At 41.0% G+C, this 13,899-nt stretch overlaps 1 protein-coding gene across 10 annotated transcripts in view; it reads right to left on the bottom strand.

Annotated features, from left to right (window-relative positions):
* The window catches only part of FTO (FTO alpha-ketoglutarate dependent dioxygenase), a 352,285-nt gene that overhangs the window by 196,572 nt on the left and 141,814 nt on the right, over positions 1–13,899 (bottom strand). For all 10 annotated transcript variants that reach the window (XM_046682388.1, XM_046682389.1, XM_046682396.1 and 7 more), the window contains exons 5-6: positions 12,943–13,022; positions 5,413–5,556 (exon numbers count right to left, since the gene is read on the bottom strand). In XM_046682388.1, the coding sequence (XP_046538344.1) occupies positions 5,413–5,556; positions 12,943–13,022 (224 nt within the window). The remainder of the gene's footprint in view (positions 1–5,412; positions 5,557–12,942; positions 13,023–13,899) is intronic.

The following is a 13,899-nucleotide window of genomic DNA, read 5'->3' as shown; positions in this document are numbered from 1 at the left end:
AGTTCAACTTCTCTGAAGATACCAGTTCAACAACATTGTTTATTACCATAAAAAAAAGAGTTCTTTTTAAAGATTTCACACGAAATTTGTTCACACTACAGGAATAGCCTGTCAGCAGAGCATCAAGCCCTACGTGAGGGAGAGCGAAAAGCTTTTAAAAGATTTTCCTATATTTGGGCGGGTTATTTCCACGGACGAGGACGGGGAACGTAAGCCTTGGCAACTGTGCTATGCCAGGAAATAAAACAGAGTCCCACACGTAATGAGTTCACATTCAGCCCATCAGGGCAGGTTATTATCTGTATTTCAGTCAATGAAAACTCAGAAAAAGGAGGGGGCATACCTGGAGACTTTGCTATCAGACAAACAAGCAAAGAAAGACCTCATTGTCCTTTTTAATAAGCAATGATTTCATCTTTCTCCTCCGATGCCCAACTATCTCTTGAGGCAGACAGTGTCATGGTTAAGAATAAGGGCTCCGACGTCAGCTCAAAACAGGGCTCCACTAGTGATGAGCCATGTCATCTGTACAATAAGGACGATGACATTATAACCACATAGGTTTGCGGTGAGGACTAAGTGGGTTAATAATGAACAGCCTCCTATACGCCAGGCACTTGCTAGACGCTGAGAACACGACCGAACAAGGCCCCAAGGCCTAGAGCTTAATGTCCACAAAGATCTCACGGTCATGAATTTTCTGAGCAGGAAGAGTTCTACCGCCCACGTCAACCCACGCCCACTCCTCTTTCACTGAAGCCAGTCAGAAAAGCTAACACTGAAGACCTAGTCCCCACGGAGTTTTAATCATGAGTGGAAGGACTGCCCCTAAGAAACAATCTTGGCGGCATCAAATCTATTGGCCTGCGTTTTATTCAACTCCATATCCTGACTTTTTCATTTCAATGTTGTGGGCAAAAAATACTACAGGATTTTCATCAAACACCACCCTCACCAGTCCCCCCACTGCCAAGAGAAGTAATTGGCTCCTTTCTTAAAATTAATTAAGGAGGCAAAAAATATTTCCAGGTGCTTGATTCAGAGTTTGAGTTACCAAAAGAAATGTTGTTGTTTTTCCCCTAAACTCTGAGGTTGAGAAAGGAAAGCTACAGGGTGGACACTGCACAAAAGCAGGACTCAGAATAGAACGGAAGCCTTATTGCTTCAGGCTAAAAACATCAAAGTCTAACCATATTGACTGATGGATAAAGTTCCAGCCATAACAGGACTGGGGTCCTCCTCCCTTCTCCAGAGTGTAGTCCCCCCAGGGAGGCTCACAGCTACCAGAACAGAAATGAGAGACAAGCCACCAGGAGGGCAGCAGCTAACTGTGGCCAAGGAACCATCCACGGGTGACGCAGAACCCCGAGGATGAGAGCAGCAGGGAGAAAACACACAGGAGCTCTTGAGTTCTCTCAGAGTTCACCATGCTTAAAAACCAAACTCCTAGATTTCAGACATGCACTTAATGGAGATTCACTCCTATTCAATCTTTTGAGCAATTACACTACAATGACAAGTACTGCTCACAGGTATCAGGTGGTATACTGACAGCCTGGAGGCCCTGCGGGATCTGGAAGGGACTTCTGAATCATCAGAGAAAAATGAAACCACGTTCCTAATAGTGTTCATTCCACAGCTGTGACCCAGAAAAACCATCTTGATTGCCCTCTTAACTAACCTAGACCTGCCTTTTCCATGGATTAGTCAAAAAAGAGATCAAGCCAAAAAAGCACTTCTAGAAATGGCTAGGAAAAGTCTGAAGGGGAGGAAGAAACAGAATCCACTGACCTACCTGAACCTTCTTGGTCACTGGGCACTCAGGCATTGGGGAACAAAGCTTATAAGATTCCAAAGTTACACTTCTGAGCCACAGCATCACCATGTGGGTATAACTCCTCTTCGTTACTCGTACACGTAAGCAAACATCACCTGCTTTTCTCCTGCCAAGTTAGCCTGTGCTCCTGATTTGGTCCCAGGTCAGTACATGCGGTTCCCTCCTGAGGTGTGTGAACACCGTCACGGGGGTTAATGTCCCACTCGGATAACTGAAATAAGTTATTTCACTGAGAAAGAGATTAGACCAGGGAGAGATGCTAAGGTCCAATCTACAAGGAGCTGCCCTATGAAGGCCCTTTCACAACAGCTCTCAGGAAGATGCAGTTCTGATCAGAAAGAAAGGAGAACCGAATGATGACATCACACAGTACCTTTTCCTCAGGGAAATTTTCTAGGTGAAGAGACTAAATTCGACATTTTACATTTTTAAGAAGAAAAACACACTATTTAATAACACAAAGGAAGATTCTGTTTTATCTGAATAAAAGTCTTTTCTAAGCAACTTAAATTAGAAAACAAAATGTCTTTTTAAGGTACTCAATGCCAATCCCAAAGTTCCCAAGTTGCTTAGTTGGAAACTGTCTCAGTCAAGGAAAAGAAGCTACTTCTGATCCCACATGGCCTGAAAGCCTGCAGCGCGTAAAACCAAGGACTTCCCTGAAAATGAGTCCAGCAAAGGCACAAGGCCTTTAGGAAAGAGGAAAGCAAACAACAAGAAACCAGGATAACTACTATGGACGTTTGTGTTTCAGCTTAACAACAGAACATGGCAGAGAGTGAGCGTGCAAGTGCTCATCCCAGGCCAACCTGTATGGCGAAGGAACAATGGCTGACCACGTGCTCTGGCATCTGGAATTAATCTTAAAGTAAGGAGATGACCTTGAAGAGTCAAAGATTTGGGGGTGGAGGAGGCTGGCACACACGCTATTTACATTCCCTCTCCATTCAACCCGAGGCCAGCCTCCAGGGGCTAAGGTTTCTGTACATCTCTGCCCCACTTTGCTAACATATACAATGTCAAAAGCAGTCAGCCACTTTCTGAAGCAGAGGGGCTCATGACAATATTCTGTTAGATAAACAGTGTGATTTTACAGATTTCCCTCACCCACTGATGACGATAAAACAGTCAGTCACAGATGAAGACCAGAAAGAACACGTGAAAAACAATAGCCCACCTGCATGTTAAAGAGATCACCCATTCTGCCGGCCTGACTCCTAAAACTGCGAGGTTGTCAGGAAAGGAAATAACTACATTTTCAGAGTAGAATTTCTTCACTACAAATGTGGAGGAAGACATAACTTTGCTCCCAAGTCTAATTCAGTGAGGTGACCAGGCCCATAAATGCTTATCTTTCCTGAAATCCCAGCTATCGGCAATGTCTCTAGCAAGGACTGATGGGAGAGAAGCTGGGACACTTAAGAGGCACAAGGAAGGGAAGAAAGTCAGTCCTGGGCTCAGCTTAGCATTAGAAATGGTTATTACTGCCATGGATTTCTTTGCCTTTGGTTCTGGAGACTAAGGCAATGTTTCACAAAGTGTGGAGCAGCTCCTAAGATATTAAGCATCTTTTGAAAGATATTGGATGACATTGTGGAAGCAGACATTATCTCTCCTCTGCTCCAAATCCCTGAATGACTCCCCATTTCCGTCAGAGTAAAAAGGAAGGTGCTTGTCCTGTACAGGGACCTCCAGGCACTGATACCGTCGGCTGCTCTCCAGCGCCCTAGCAGCCTCTCTCAGTCCTCATCTCCTGTAACTCACAGCCCACTGCTGCCGTCAAACCAGACCGTCCCTGACCTAGGCCGGGACGAGCAGGCATTCTCCCACCTGACGGCTTCTGCAGTGGTTGTCCCCTCTACCCAAAACACCATTCCTCAGATGTCCACATGGCTCACTCTCTCACCTCCTTCAGTTCTCAGCTCCCAGGACAACTTCTCAGTGGAGATGTTCTCTAGGTATCTCGATCTTCATTAACTCGCTCTGTTTGGTTTTTTCTGTAGCACTTATCAACTTCTAACATACTACATAATTAACTGATGTATTATGTTTATTATTTATTGTCACCTTTCTGCACTAGAACATCTATTTTATTTACCAATATATCCTAAAGCACCCAGAGGAGTGCCTGGCACATGCTCAATTATTTATTGAAAGAATGAATGAGAACATTTTTGTATTCCAAATTCTCCATCAATCCTAATTATATCAAAGATAAAGTCTCAGATGGGTGATAATCTTCACCACTTGGTAACTCTTTTTTCCTTTTAATAGCTTTTTCTTTTTGAGGTATAATTTACCCACCACAAAAATCACCAATTTTATGTGTAGAATTCAATGCCTTTTAGAATATTTATGAAGTTGTGTGCCAATCTCTCTTCTTAACATGAGGAATGAAGACTTTAGGCTCAGAGCCTTCTCCTGGCAAGAGCATCTGCCAGAATTTAATAACCTTGCTCTCTGTTTTCACTGGCTATATTTTTCTGGTTACTTTTTCTTTTGGCTAGTGATACTAGCTTTCCACTTAAAGGGGTAAAATGAGGCTTCTTTTTTAGAGAAATTTATTTATACAAAAAATGAGTTGATTTAAAAAATTTATTAAATGGATAAAAACTAGATATGTAGTTCAAATATAAGGCAAAAATTGGAAAGGTATTAATGAAAACAGCAAAGCTTATGAAACACTGACTCATGGGATCCAGACCTGCTGGTCTCACAGACTGCAGAAGTGCCGCTAATAAACAAAAGGCCAGGCACCGACACTTGCTCCTGGGGTCCACCCATAATTCCCACCGGTCCTGTTGGGAGACTATTCTTCATGGGGTCTTGCGCTTCTGCATATCTTGTGAGCAAGCTTCCGACTGCCCTTTGTTTCAGACTCTCTTTGCAAGGACGTCCGTTTAGTGAACAGCCTTGGAAAATCGAGTTTCTTCCTCTAGAACAAAGGCCAGGTCTGCTAACAAACTTCAAGGATAAAGGCTGCGTCTTGATTTGGAGTAAAGGACAGGCATGCTTACTACTCATTATACAGGATTCGGGTTCCCTTAGGGCAAGTCCCTCTCGAATCACGCAACCCCTCCATGTGCACATGTTATCTGGCCCACTTTGCACTGCCCTATGGAAATAAAGGCTTGGAGAACTGGCACAAAAATGCTGATACTCTAGGGGCCAGCTGGGTAGTGCAGTGGTTATGTTCGCACATTCTGCTTCAGTGGCCCGGGATTCGCTGGTTCGGATCCTGGATGTAGACATGGCACTGCTTGGCAAGACATGCTGTGGTAGGCATCCCACATACAGAATAGAGGAAGATGGGCACAGATGTTAGCTCAGGGCCAGTCTTCCTCAGCAAAAAGAGGAGGATTGGCAGCGGATGTTAGCTCAGGGCTAATCTTCCTCAAAAATAAGAGAAAAACGCTGATACTCTAATACTGCTACTGTGGTAAGTAATAAACTGTCCTTTGTCTCTGATCTAGGAGTCTCACGTCTTATACCCATAGGAAACTGTGACAGATTAACGTGTTAGCTTGTAAGTAAGACAGAACCTCACACCCTTCACAGTTCTTGAAAGTCCTCACCTCATTGTGGATTTCTTCTCCTTGTTTCAAAACTGCAGGCTCCAAGGATTTCAAAGAGACATCGCCATTGTCCGCCTCATCACGAATATTCTGCAGAGCCAACTGGCAGTGCTGTACGATATAATCCAAGGTTCCCGTGGAGCACTGCAGAGACAGAGCCAGTGATCAAGATGACAAGCAAAAGCCAAGCTTAGCACGCCTCTCTTCTAGGACTGTTCACCTTGGTCCCCTTTCCACACACTCACCTGTCACCCTTACAACTCAGCCCGTACTCCTTAAGAATTACTTTGGTGGCCTGGTCACTGGGCTCCGTGCTGCCGACTGGCCTCACCAGGGCCCCTCATCTTGCTGGTTTTCTTTTATTATGTGGGTCTCATATCTCTAACTAAACAGGAGGCTCCCTCAGGGTAAAGTCCTACTTTTACATGCATATTCGACCTATGCCGCAGCACCTAGAACTGAGTGCTAAGTGTAAAAGAAACTTATAAGTAGTTATTGGATGAATAACTAATTAACCAAGAAGTCAAGGACACTGACTTTATCTCAAGGGCCCCGAACCTAACAATGGGAAAGAAAGGTAAGAGGATTGTGGAATTGGTTCAAAAGCACAAAAAACAGAACAGTGATGGTAGAAAAAAATTGAACTTATAAACACAGGGCAAAGAATTCATTTTCCTTTTCTGCACAAAGCACTACGCAACTGCAGTCCTCAGCAGAATAGATTCTTCAAATAATGGAGAATATGTGGCTCATGCCCTCAAGGCATGTTCAAAGGCATAACTCAGTACCTGGGTATCAGCAAGGGCACAGATAAATAGTTGAACCTCTCTGAGTCTGTGGGAGCAAAACAGAGGTCAAATGGACAAGCTCCTTCTCTGAACGATCCTATGTCAGAAAAGAAGAGGATGCAGATGGAGTGTGCATCCGTTTGTTTGGATAACGACATGATTTCCTAGAATGATAAAAAGCAAGCTATAAATAGCCTTTAGACCCAATGAGGGAAACATATCCCTAAAGTATTTTTAGTTTAATATTTATAATTTAAACTGATCCCTTAGAAATAACCTTGAAGGCCAATCCCTTGGTACAAAAATTCTTTGCACACTTATTGGCATTTTATACAATGTGAAATGGACAAGCCCGGGAAAAACAAAGTTTCTGTGCCAAAAACAGAAGCTTGACTAATATGTATATTAATATGAAGATCCCAGAGTGTTGGGAGCACAAGGGCAGGCAGCTCCAATTTGCTACAGGGAAAAAACAAAAAACGGAGTTGAATTACTACTCACTTTTGTCCCACAGCCACCCCTAGAGCATTTTTAAAAAATGACATTCTACTTTACTTTCCCAAGCATGGAGTGACCTACTTAAGAGGTTATTAATTGCAATGCCATTTATTATAACAAAAGATTGGAAACAACCTAAATTTCCCATCAACTGGGAACCAGTTAAATGAACTATGGTGGAGCCATATTTGCGCCAAAAGAAAAACGAGGGGGAAATATGTTTTCTTTTCTGGGTGTTTAGAGTTTTATCTCGTGTAAAGAACCTATAATCAGGCCAATTTTTTTTATAACAGCTTGAGTGAGATATAATTGACATGTCATAATATTTATCCATTTAAACCATACAATTTGATGTCTTTCAGTATCTTCAGAGTTGTGCAACCATCACTACAATTAATTTTAGAACATTTTTATCACCCCAAAAAGAAAGCCTGTACCCTTTAGCAGTCAGGTGCTCTCATTTCTACCAACCTTCTCAGCCCTAGGCCACCACTAATCTAGCTTCTGTGTGTATAATTTGACTATTTTGAGTATTTCATCTAAATGAAATCATACAATACGTGATCTTTTGGGGCAGGCTTCTTTCACTCAGCATAATTATTTTCCAGGTTCACGCATGTTGTAGCATGTATCAGTACTCCATTCCCTCTTGTTGCCAAATAACATTCAATTATAGGGATATGCCACATTTTGTGTATCATTTGTTAGGTAATAAACCTTTGGGTTGCTTCCATCTTTTTGGCTATTATGAATCAAGCTGCTATGAACACTTGCATACAAGTTTTCATTTCCCTTGGATATGTGCCTAGGCATGGACTTGCTGGGTCACACGGTTAAGTCTGTGTTTAACCTTCTGAGGAAGTGCCAGACTGTTTTCCAAAGTGGCTGCGCCATTTGACATTCCCTCCAGCAGTACACGAGGGTTCCAGTTTCTGCACATCCTCACTAACACCTGTTACTGTGATTTTGATTATAGCCATTCTAGTGGGTGTGAAGTGGTATCTCATTGTGGTTTTGATTTGCATTTCTCTGATGACTAATAATACTGAGCATCTTTTCATGTAATTATTGGCCATTTGTATATCTTCTTTGGAGACATATCTATTCGACCCTTTGCCATTTTTAAAAGTTGGATTATTTATCTTTTTAATTATTGAGTTGTAAGAGTTCTTCATATATTCTAGATACAAGTACCTTCTGAGATGTATGATTAGCAAATATTTTCTCCCACTTTGTAGGTTTTCTTCTCACTTTCTTGATGGTACCTTTTGAAGCATAAAAGTTTTCAACTTTCATAAAGTCCAAGTTATCTATTTTTCTTTGGTTGCTTGTGCTTTTGGTGTCATATCTAAAAAAAACCCATTGCCTACTCTAAGATAAGAACTACATATTGATGAGCAATTATTACCAAGGTTTACTGAAACAAAACAAAACAAAAAGTGCAGAATAGTGTGTAGGGCAGGCTACCACTTGTATAAAAAATATTTTTTAAATTGCACACATACTTGCTTCATATTAAATGGCACTGAAAGGATAACAAGAATCAGATGACACTGAGTGCCGCTGGGCAGGAGGAGCTGTTTGGCTTTAGGAGAAAGAGACCTTAACTGTATACTCTCAGGTACTTTTTGAATTTGGAACCATTTGAGTAACTACCTATTTAAAGTATAATTATACATAAAATTTAAATTTTAAAAAAAATATTCAGTGTTGAATCCCAAGAACAATCTGTCACAACTAGAAGAAAACTGAAATCAAATAAAAGTTGAGAGCCATCAGACATAATCTAGTCATATGCAACCAAAAACCTGAATAGAGTTCTTCTCTGATTAACTAAAATGAATTTCAGAACATCGTTTCCGAAGGACAGTCTGTTACCTACATATTGTGAATGGGCAGAAACTAGCAAATCATTTTCTTTCGCACAGATAAGACATGTCATGTTAATACTGGATGAAGGAGAGGCCATTTGTCGACTAAGTGAGGGCTATAAACGTGCACGGATTTTCTTTTCCCCTTCTATTGAGGGAAACAATAACGCAACTTCAGTGCTGGGAAAAAATCTTTTTCCTCTTTTATTATTGAAAACAATAATATACGATGAAAGAATTTTTAAATAAGATAAAAACATAATCCCATTATCTCACCCTATTTAATAATCTTTATCGCATGTGATCCTTTGTCTATACACAGTTGTGATCCGTATATACATATCAATTTACAATCATGCATTGCATAATGACATTTTGGTCAATGATGGACCGCATATATGATGGTGGTCCCATAAGATTAGGACCAAATAGCCCAGGTGTGTAGCAGGCAATATCATCTAGGTGTGTGTAAGTACACTCTATATAACGTTTGCACAATGACAAAATCACCTAACTATACGATTTATCTGAATGCACCCTTATTGATAAAGCGACACAGGACTGTATATGCTATTTCTCACTGGCTGTACACAAGTATGCAAAACTACCATTTTCAATGGTTGCTCACTGAAGTGATAGTCCACAATTTAACTAGTCACGTACTATAAAGGCATTAAGGTTCTATCCAACTTTTCACTATTATTTATCACACTAGATAAACATCTTTATACACACACACACACACACACACACATATATATATACTTCTTTTGAATTATTTCCTAGGTTTGAGTCCCAAAAAGAGTGTTATAAGATCAAAGATATGAACATTTTTATGGTGCTTTATACATATCTCCATATAGCTTTCTAAAAAGTATACCAATTAGAAAAACTGCCAGAAGTATATGAATGTACCAGTTTCACTGTAACTTTACCAGCATTAAATATTACTTTTGACTATTGGGTAGAAATAAAAAGTTACCTTAAAATGGTGATTTCTTTAAGAATTACTTTTAACTTAAGGTGATTTTAAAGCATGTATACACAGGATCATGTACAACCATCAGCAAACTTTCTCTTAAAAGGCCAGATAGTAAATATTTCAGGTTTGCAGGCCATAAGGTCTGTGTTGCAACTACTCAACTTTGCCACTGTTGCTCCAATGCAGCCATAAACAACATGTAAACAAAGGAGTGTGGCTGTGTTCCGATTAAAATTTTATTTACAAAAACAGCCAGCAGGCCCACGGGCCACAGTCTGCTAACCCTGATCTGTAACAGGGAACGCAGGATAGTCACATCATTCACATTATGTGTGTCCCCTTAGTAAAATATCATGTAGCTAGAACTGAAGTTCAGAGAATATAAAAGACACAGATTTGGGGTAATGTTTTTCTCCCAAAAGCATCACTATACATACCTACCTCTTCACTAAAAGTTACTGCTCAAAATTTTATCTAAAAACTAGAAGATACAAATACACTGATGACTAAGCAGAAAAGCTAAACTTCAGGATATTTTGAAAGCACTGCTACTCTAATAAAATTGGTCCAACTGAAAAAAGGAAATAAGGTCAGAGGGGTACTTTTCAAACTGTACCCTGAAAGGCTCCTTTTGGGGGCTTCTGTGTATGTGTGTATTTACTGCAGGAAGCGGGAGGAGAAGTTGCCTTAGTTCTCACAAGTTCTAGTTCCATATTTCCATTTGCCTGCTGGACCTCTCTACTTGGCAGCTCCAACACAGCCTGTTCAAAACTGAATGAACTATGATCTTCCCCCAACGTCTTAGGCTCCCTGTTTCTACCAATGGTAACGGCATCCCCAAATCACCCAGGCTTGGAACCTCAGAGTCATCCAAGAGCCTGGCACATGGAAAACATCCAATAAAGACTTCGTTTGTTCGTCCATTCGTTCATTCATTCATTCTTACATTCCTCCCTCCATTTCAGTCAGTCAGTCGTCAAGCCTAACACTATGTTTCCTACGCGAGTCATGGGAATTTCCTCTTTTTTCCTGCTGCCACTACATTAGCTCAGACCCTGATAGGTTTAATGGATGTCTCTATCATTTTCATCCTCCTAAAGACATCTCCAGTATGTCACTACCAAGATAGTAAATAATCAATAGCCCCCACCTGCCAACCAACTTAAGGTCAAACACCTAATCTGAAATCCAAGATCTTTCACAATCTGGTCCCACACAGGAATCAGCCTTATCTGCCAACATTCCCTTCTGGCATCCTGATCTCCAGTCCGAGTACAGCCCAAGAATTCCCATGCCATCCCAATCACAAGATTCCACCTGAGTCTTCAGCCCATTAGCTGTCCTAAATTGTCTTAAAATCCCCTAATTCCCACACGTTCAAGTCTTACATGTAACCTCATCCGGGAAGCCTCATGTGTCTGCTACTCTCTATTAGACTGTAAGCATCTTGAAGACACTAAACATGCCAGCTACTCCTGTTCACAAGTGCCTAAAAGAGTACCCTGAACACTGGAAAGTTCAACAGTTTGCAGAGTTGCATGAGTGAACTAAAATTACTTCCCTTCTTCTGAATCGTAGCTTTCAATCAATACCAACTCTTACAATCAGGACTCACTGACAACTGAGTGTCTCCTGCTGTACTCTGCATGCTCTAGTGTGTAAATGGAGACAGACTAGCCTTCCACACAAAGCTTTGGTTGTCCCTGTCTCTGATTAGCTTACTGCAGGAGCAGTAACAGTAATAAGAGTCATTGAATAATAGGAGTAGGGGCCAACATTCTTTGAATGCACACTCTATAGCAGCCACTGTTCTAAGAGACTGACATGTATTACTTCATTTAATCCTCAGCAGAACCCTAGGAATTAGGTATGATTGCTATCCTCATCGAATATATTTTCTCAAACCCTTTATTCATCATTTTGGACCAGGCCTCGGAGCATAGCACTAATCAGCTTGTGTACTCTTCCAGGTTAGATCAGGAAAGATGCAAGAAGAATACACGTAAGTAGCCACACATTCAAACTGATCCAGGAGAAAAGGACTCTTGGGAGGGTTATAGCTAGAAAGACAGAGGCCTATAACCTCTTGCACAAAAATGAAGTCTTTTTTGTACAATACAAAGCACATATTAGATGCTCTATAAATGCTTGCTCATTCTTCTCCTTCCCTCATTCCTCCTTTCGCTCCTTCACTTCTTCTTTCCTTCCTGACTCCCTAACAGAACTTACTTTTAGGTGTCTAAGATAATTACTTGTGTGTTTGTTTGTTTAATATTTGTCTTCCTGACTAAAATGCAAGTTCCACACAGGTAGTGGCCATAATTGTCACATTGATGGCTCCATCTCTGAAGCCTGCAGTGCTGTGAGGCACATAACAGGCACTCAAATATTTAGACGAATGAGTGAACAGAGGAGAGAAGAAAGGGAGAAAGGAATGCTTGAAGGGATGGCTGGCATCTTGATCCACATAGACACTCAAGCCCTCTCTGCCACACAGCAACATGATCAGTCCACTAGAAAAGCTACTTAATTACCAAAGGTCATCACAATGCCTTACAGACTCACAGTCTCCAGACGGAAAGGGGCTCATGCTTGTGCGTCCCTGCCACTTTGTTGTACCCCGTCTGCCCAGCTTTCTCACACTGGTCCCCCTGTGCTACGATAAGTCAAGCTACAAAGCAAAGCTCAGAAAACAAGCATGGTTATGAGGTCAATTTGTAATCCTTTTCATGATTATTCCCCTACTCTCTGGAACTCTTCTTAACTGAGCACACAGTACCCCCAAGTGACTACTAAGGGTTTTCCTCCTCTTTTAAGCTTCCATTCTGAACTAGTCTAATCAGCTGACCATCAGCCACTGCAAGTGGTGGCAGAACTTAGCAATAAAGTCTGGGTTATGAACACAACTGGGGAGCTCAGAAATTCCTTGGCACCACTGTAACTTTGTCCTTAATTTACATTCACATGCCCAGAAGCCTGACCAAAAAGTTAAGAGAAATTTAAATTCTCAACCATCTGAGCCCAGACACAGCTAACACATGCATAAGCACACAAATCCACCCCATTTCCTTCTGGCCATCTCCTGCCCTTGACCTTGACAGACACAAACCCCTTAGAAAATCTCTAACCAGCAACACCTGCCAATGGCATTTACCATCTCCAAGAAACATAACCCCAAAGAAGCAAAATATACTTATCCCAGGCTGTGATACTTTTTAAAACTGTATCCAACGAACTCAAAGCTAAAAAAGCAAGTAAACAGAGGCAAAGTCAAGTTAGATGGAAGCAATTTTCCTATCAAATACACTTCCAAAGTTCTATGATAAATTGCTCATTCAACCACTTCTGTCACATCCAATTAAGTTTGAATCACATTTTTATTTACACTTACCTCTGCCACTCGGTGGGTGGAACTAAACCGAGGTGGTAAACCAGCCAAAACACAGTGCTGGTGGGTGGCATTGAGATCATCTGCAGGAAAAATACCAAAAATTAAAAAGCACACACACACTTATTAGTCACTATATGCTATTTAAAATACAAAGTAAACAATAAATCCATCATTCAAGAAGAACGACAACAACTGAGGAATTAACACTTTGTATTCTTTAAACCATTCTTTACAAGAAGCATCACACTCACACACACATATAAAACCATCATTCTTTACAAGAAGCATCACACTCACACACACATATAAAACCATCAAAACCATTACACTTGCAAGAGTGAAAGGGGATGTTATTAATACTTCTTCCAGGACAAGCAGTGTACATCATGACTGTACTTAGCAAATAGGATATATGGTTACCCTACTTATGTGCGGTCTTATGATGCCAACTTACCACAAAGTTTACTATTTACGGATTGAACTTCTTTCTCTTTCTCATGATATATCTAATTCTAACTATGCCTTTAGAATAAGCCAAAATTCTTTTATATTATTTGGAGTTGAACATGTCTCTTCTGAAAATCTGCCTCTTTCTCTCCCCAATCAAAGTATCAATTTCGCCCTAACAACTTTCCGGGCAACAAACCAACCAAGTCAGCATGTTACAAAGCTCTGGCTCTCAGAGCAGAATTCAAGCCTATGGATTCACAACCCAAGATTGGAGTAGGTGGTGAATTCAACAGCTGAAGAATATGCCTAAAGCCATGTGCAGTGGGAGGAAAATCAACAGCTGAGTTATGGCATATTCTAAGAAATGATGCCATAAGTCAGGCAAAATAAGTATCAATTCTGTTTAAGACATCACTTCCTCTGTGACAAAGAAGAGAACCGAACAGTACTGTTCCCCAGCAACACAAGATTTCCTATACAGGCAGCAGAGACTTCTTCCCAAGATGG

This window comes from Equus quagga, chromosome 13 (genome assembly GCF_021613505.1).
Source record: "Equus quagga isolate Etosha38 chromosome 13, UCLA_HA_Equagga_1.0, whole genome shotgun sequence".
Lineage (NCBI taxonomy): Eukaryota > Metazoa > Chordata > Mammalia > Perissodactyla > Equidae > Equus > Equus quagga.
The sequence above is the reverse complement of the archived record's forward strand: the minus strand, read 5'-3'. Positions and strand labels throughout refer to the sequence as shown.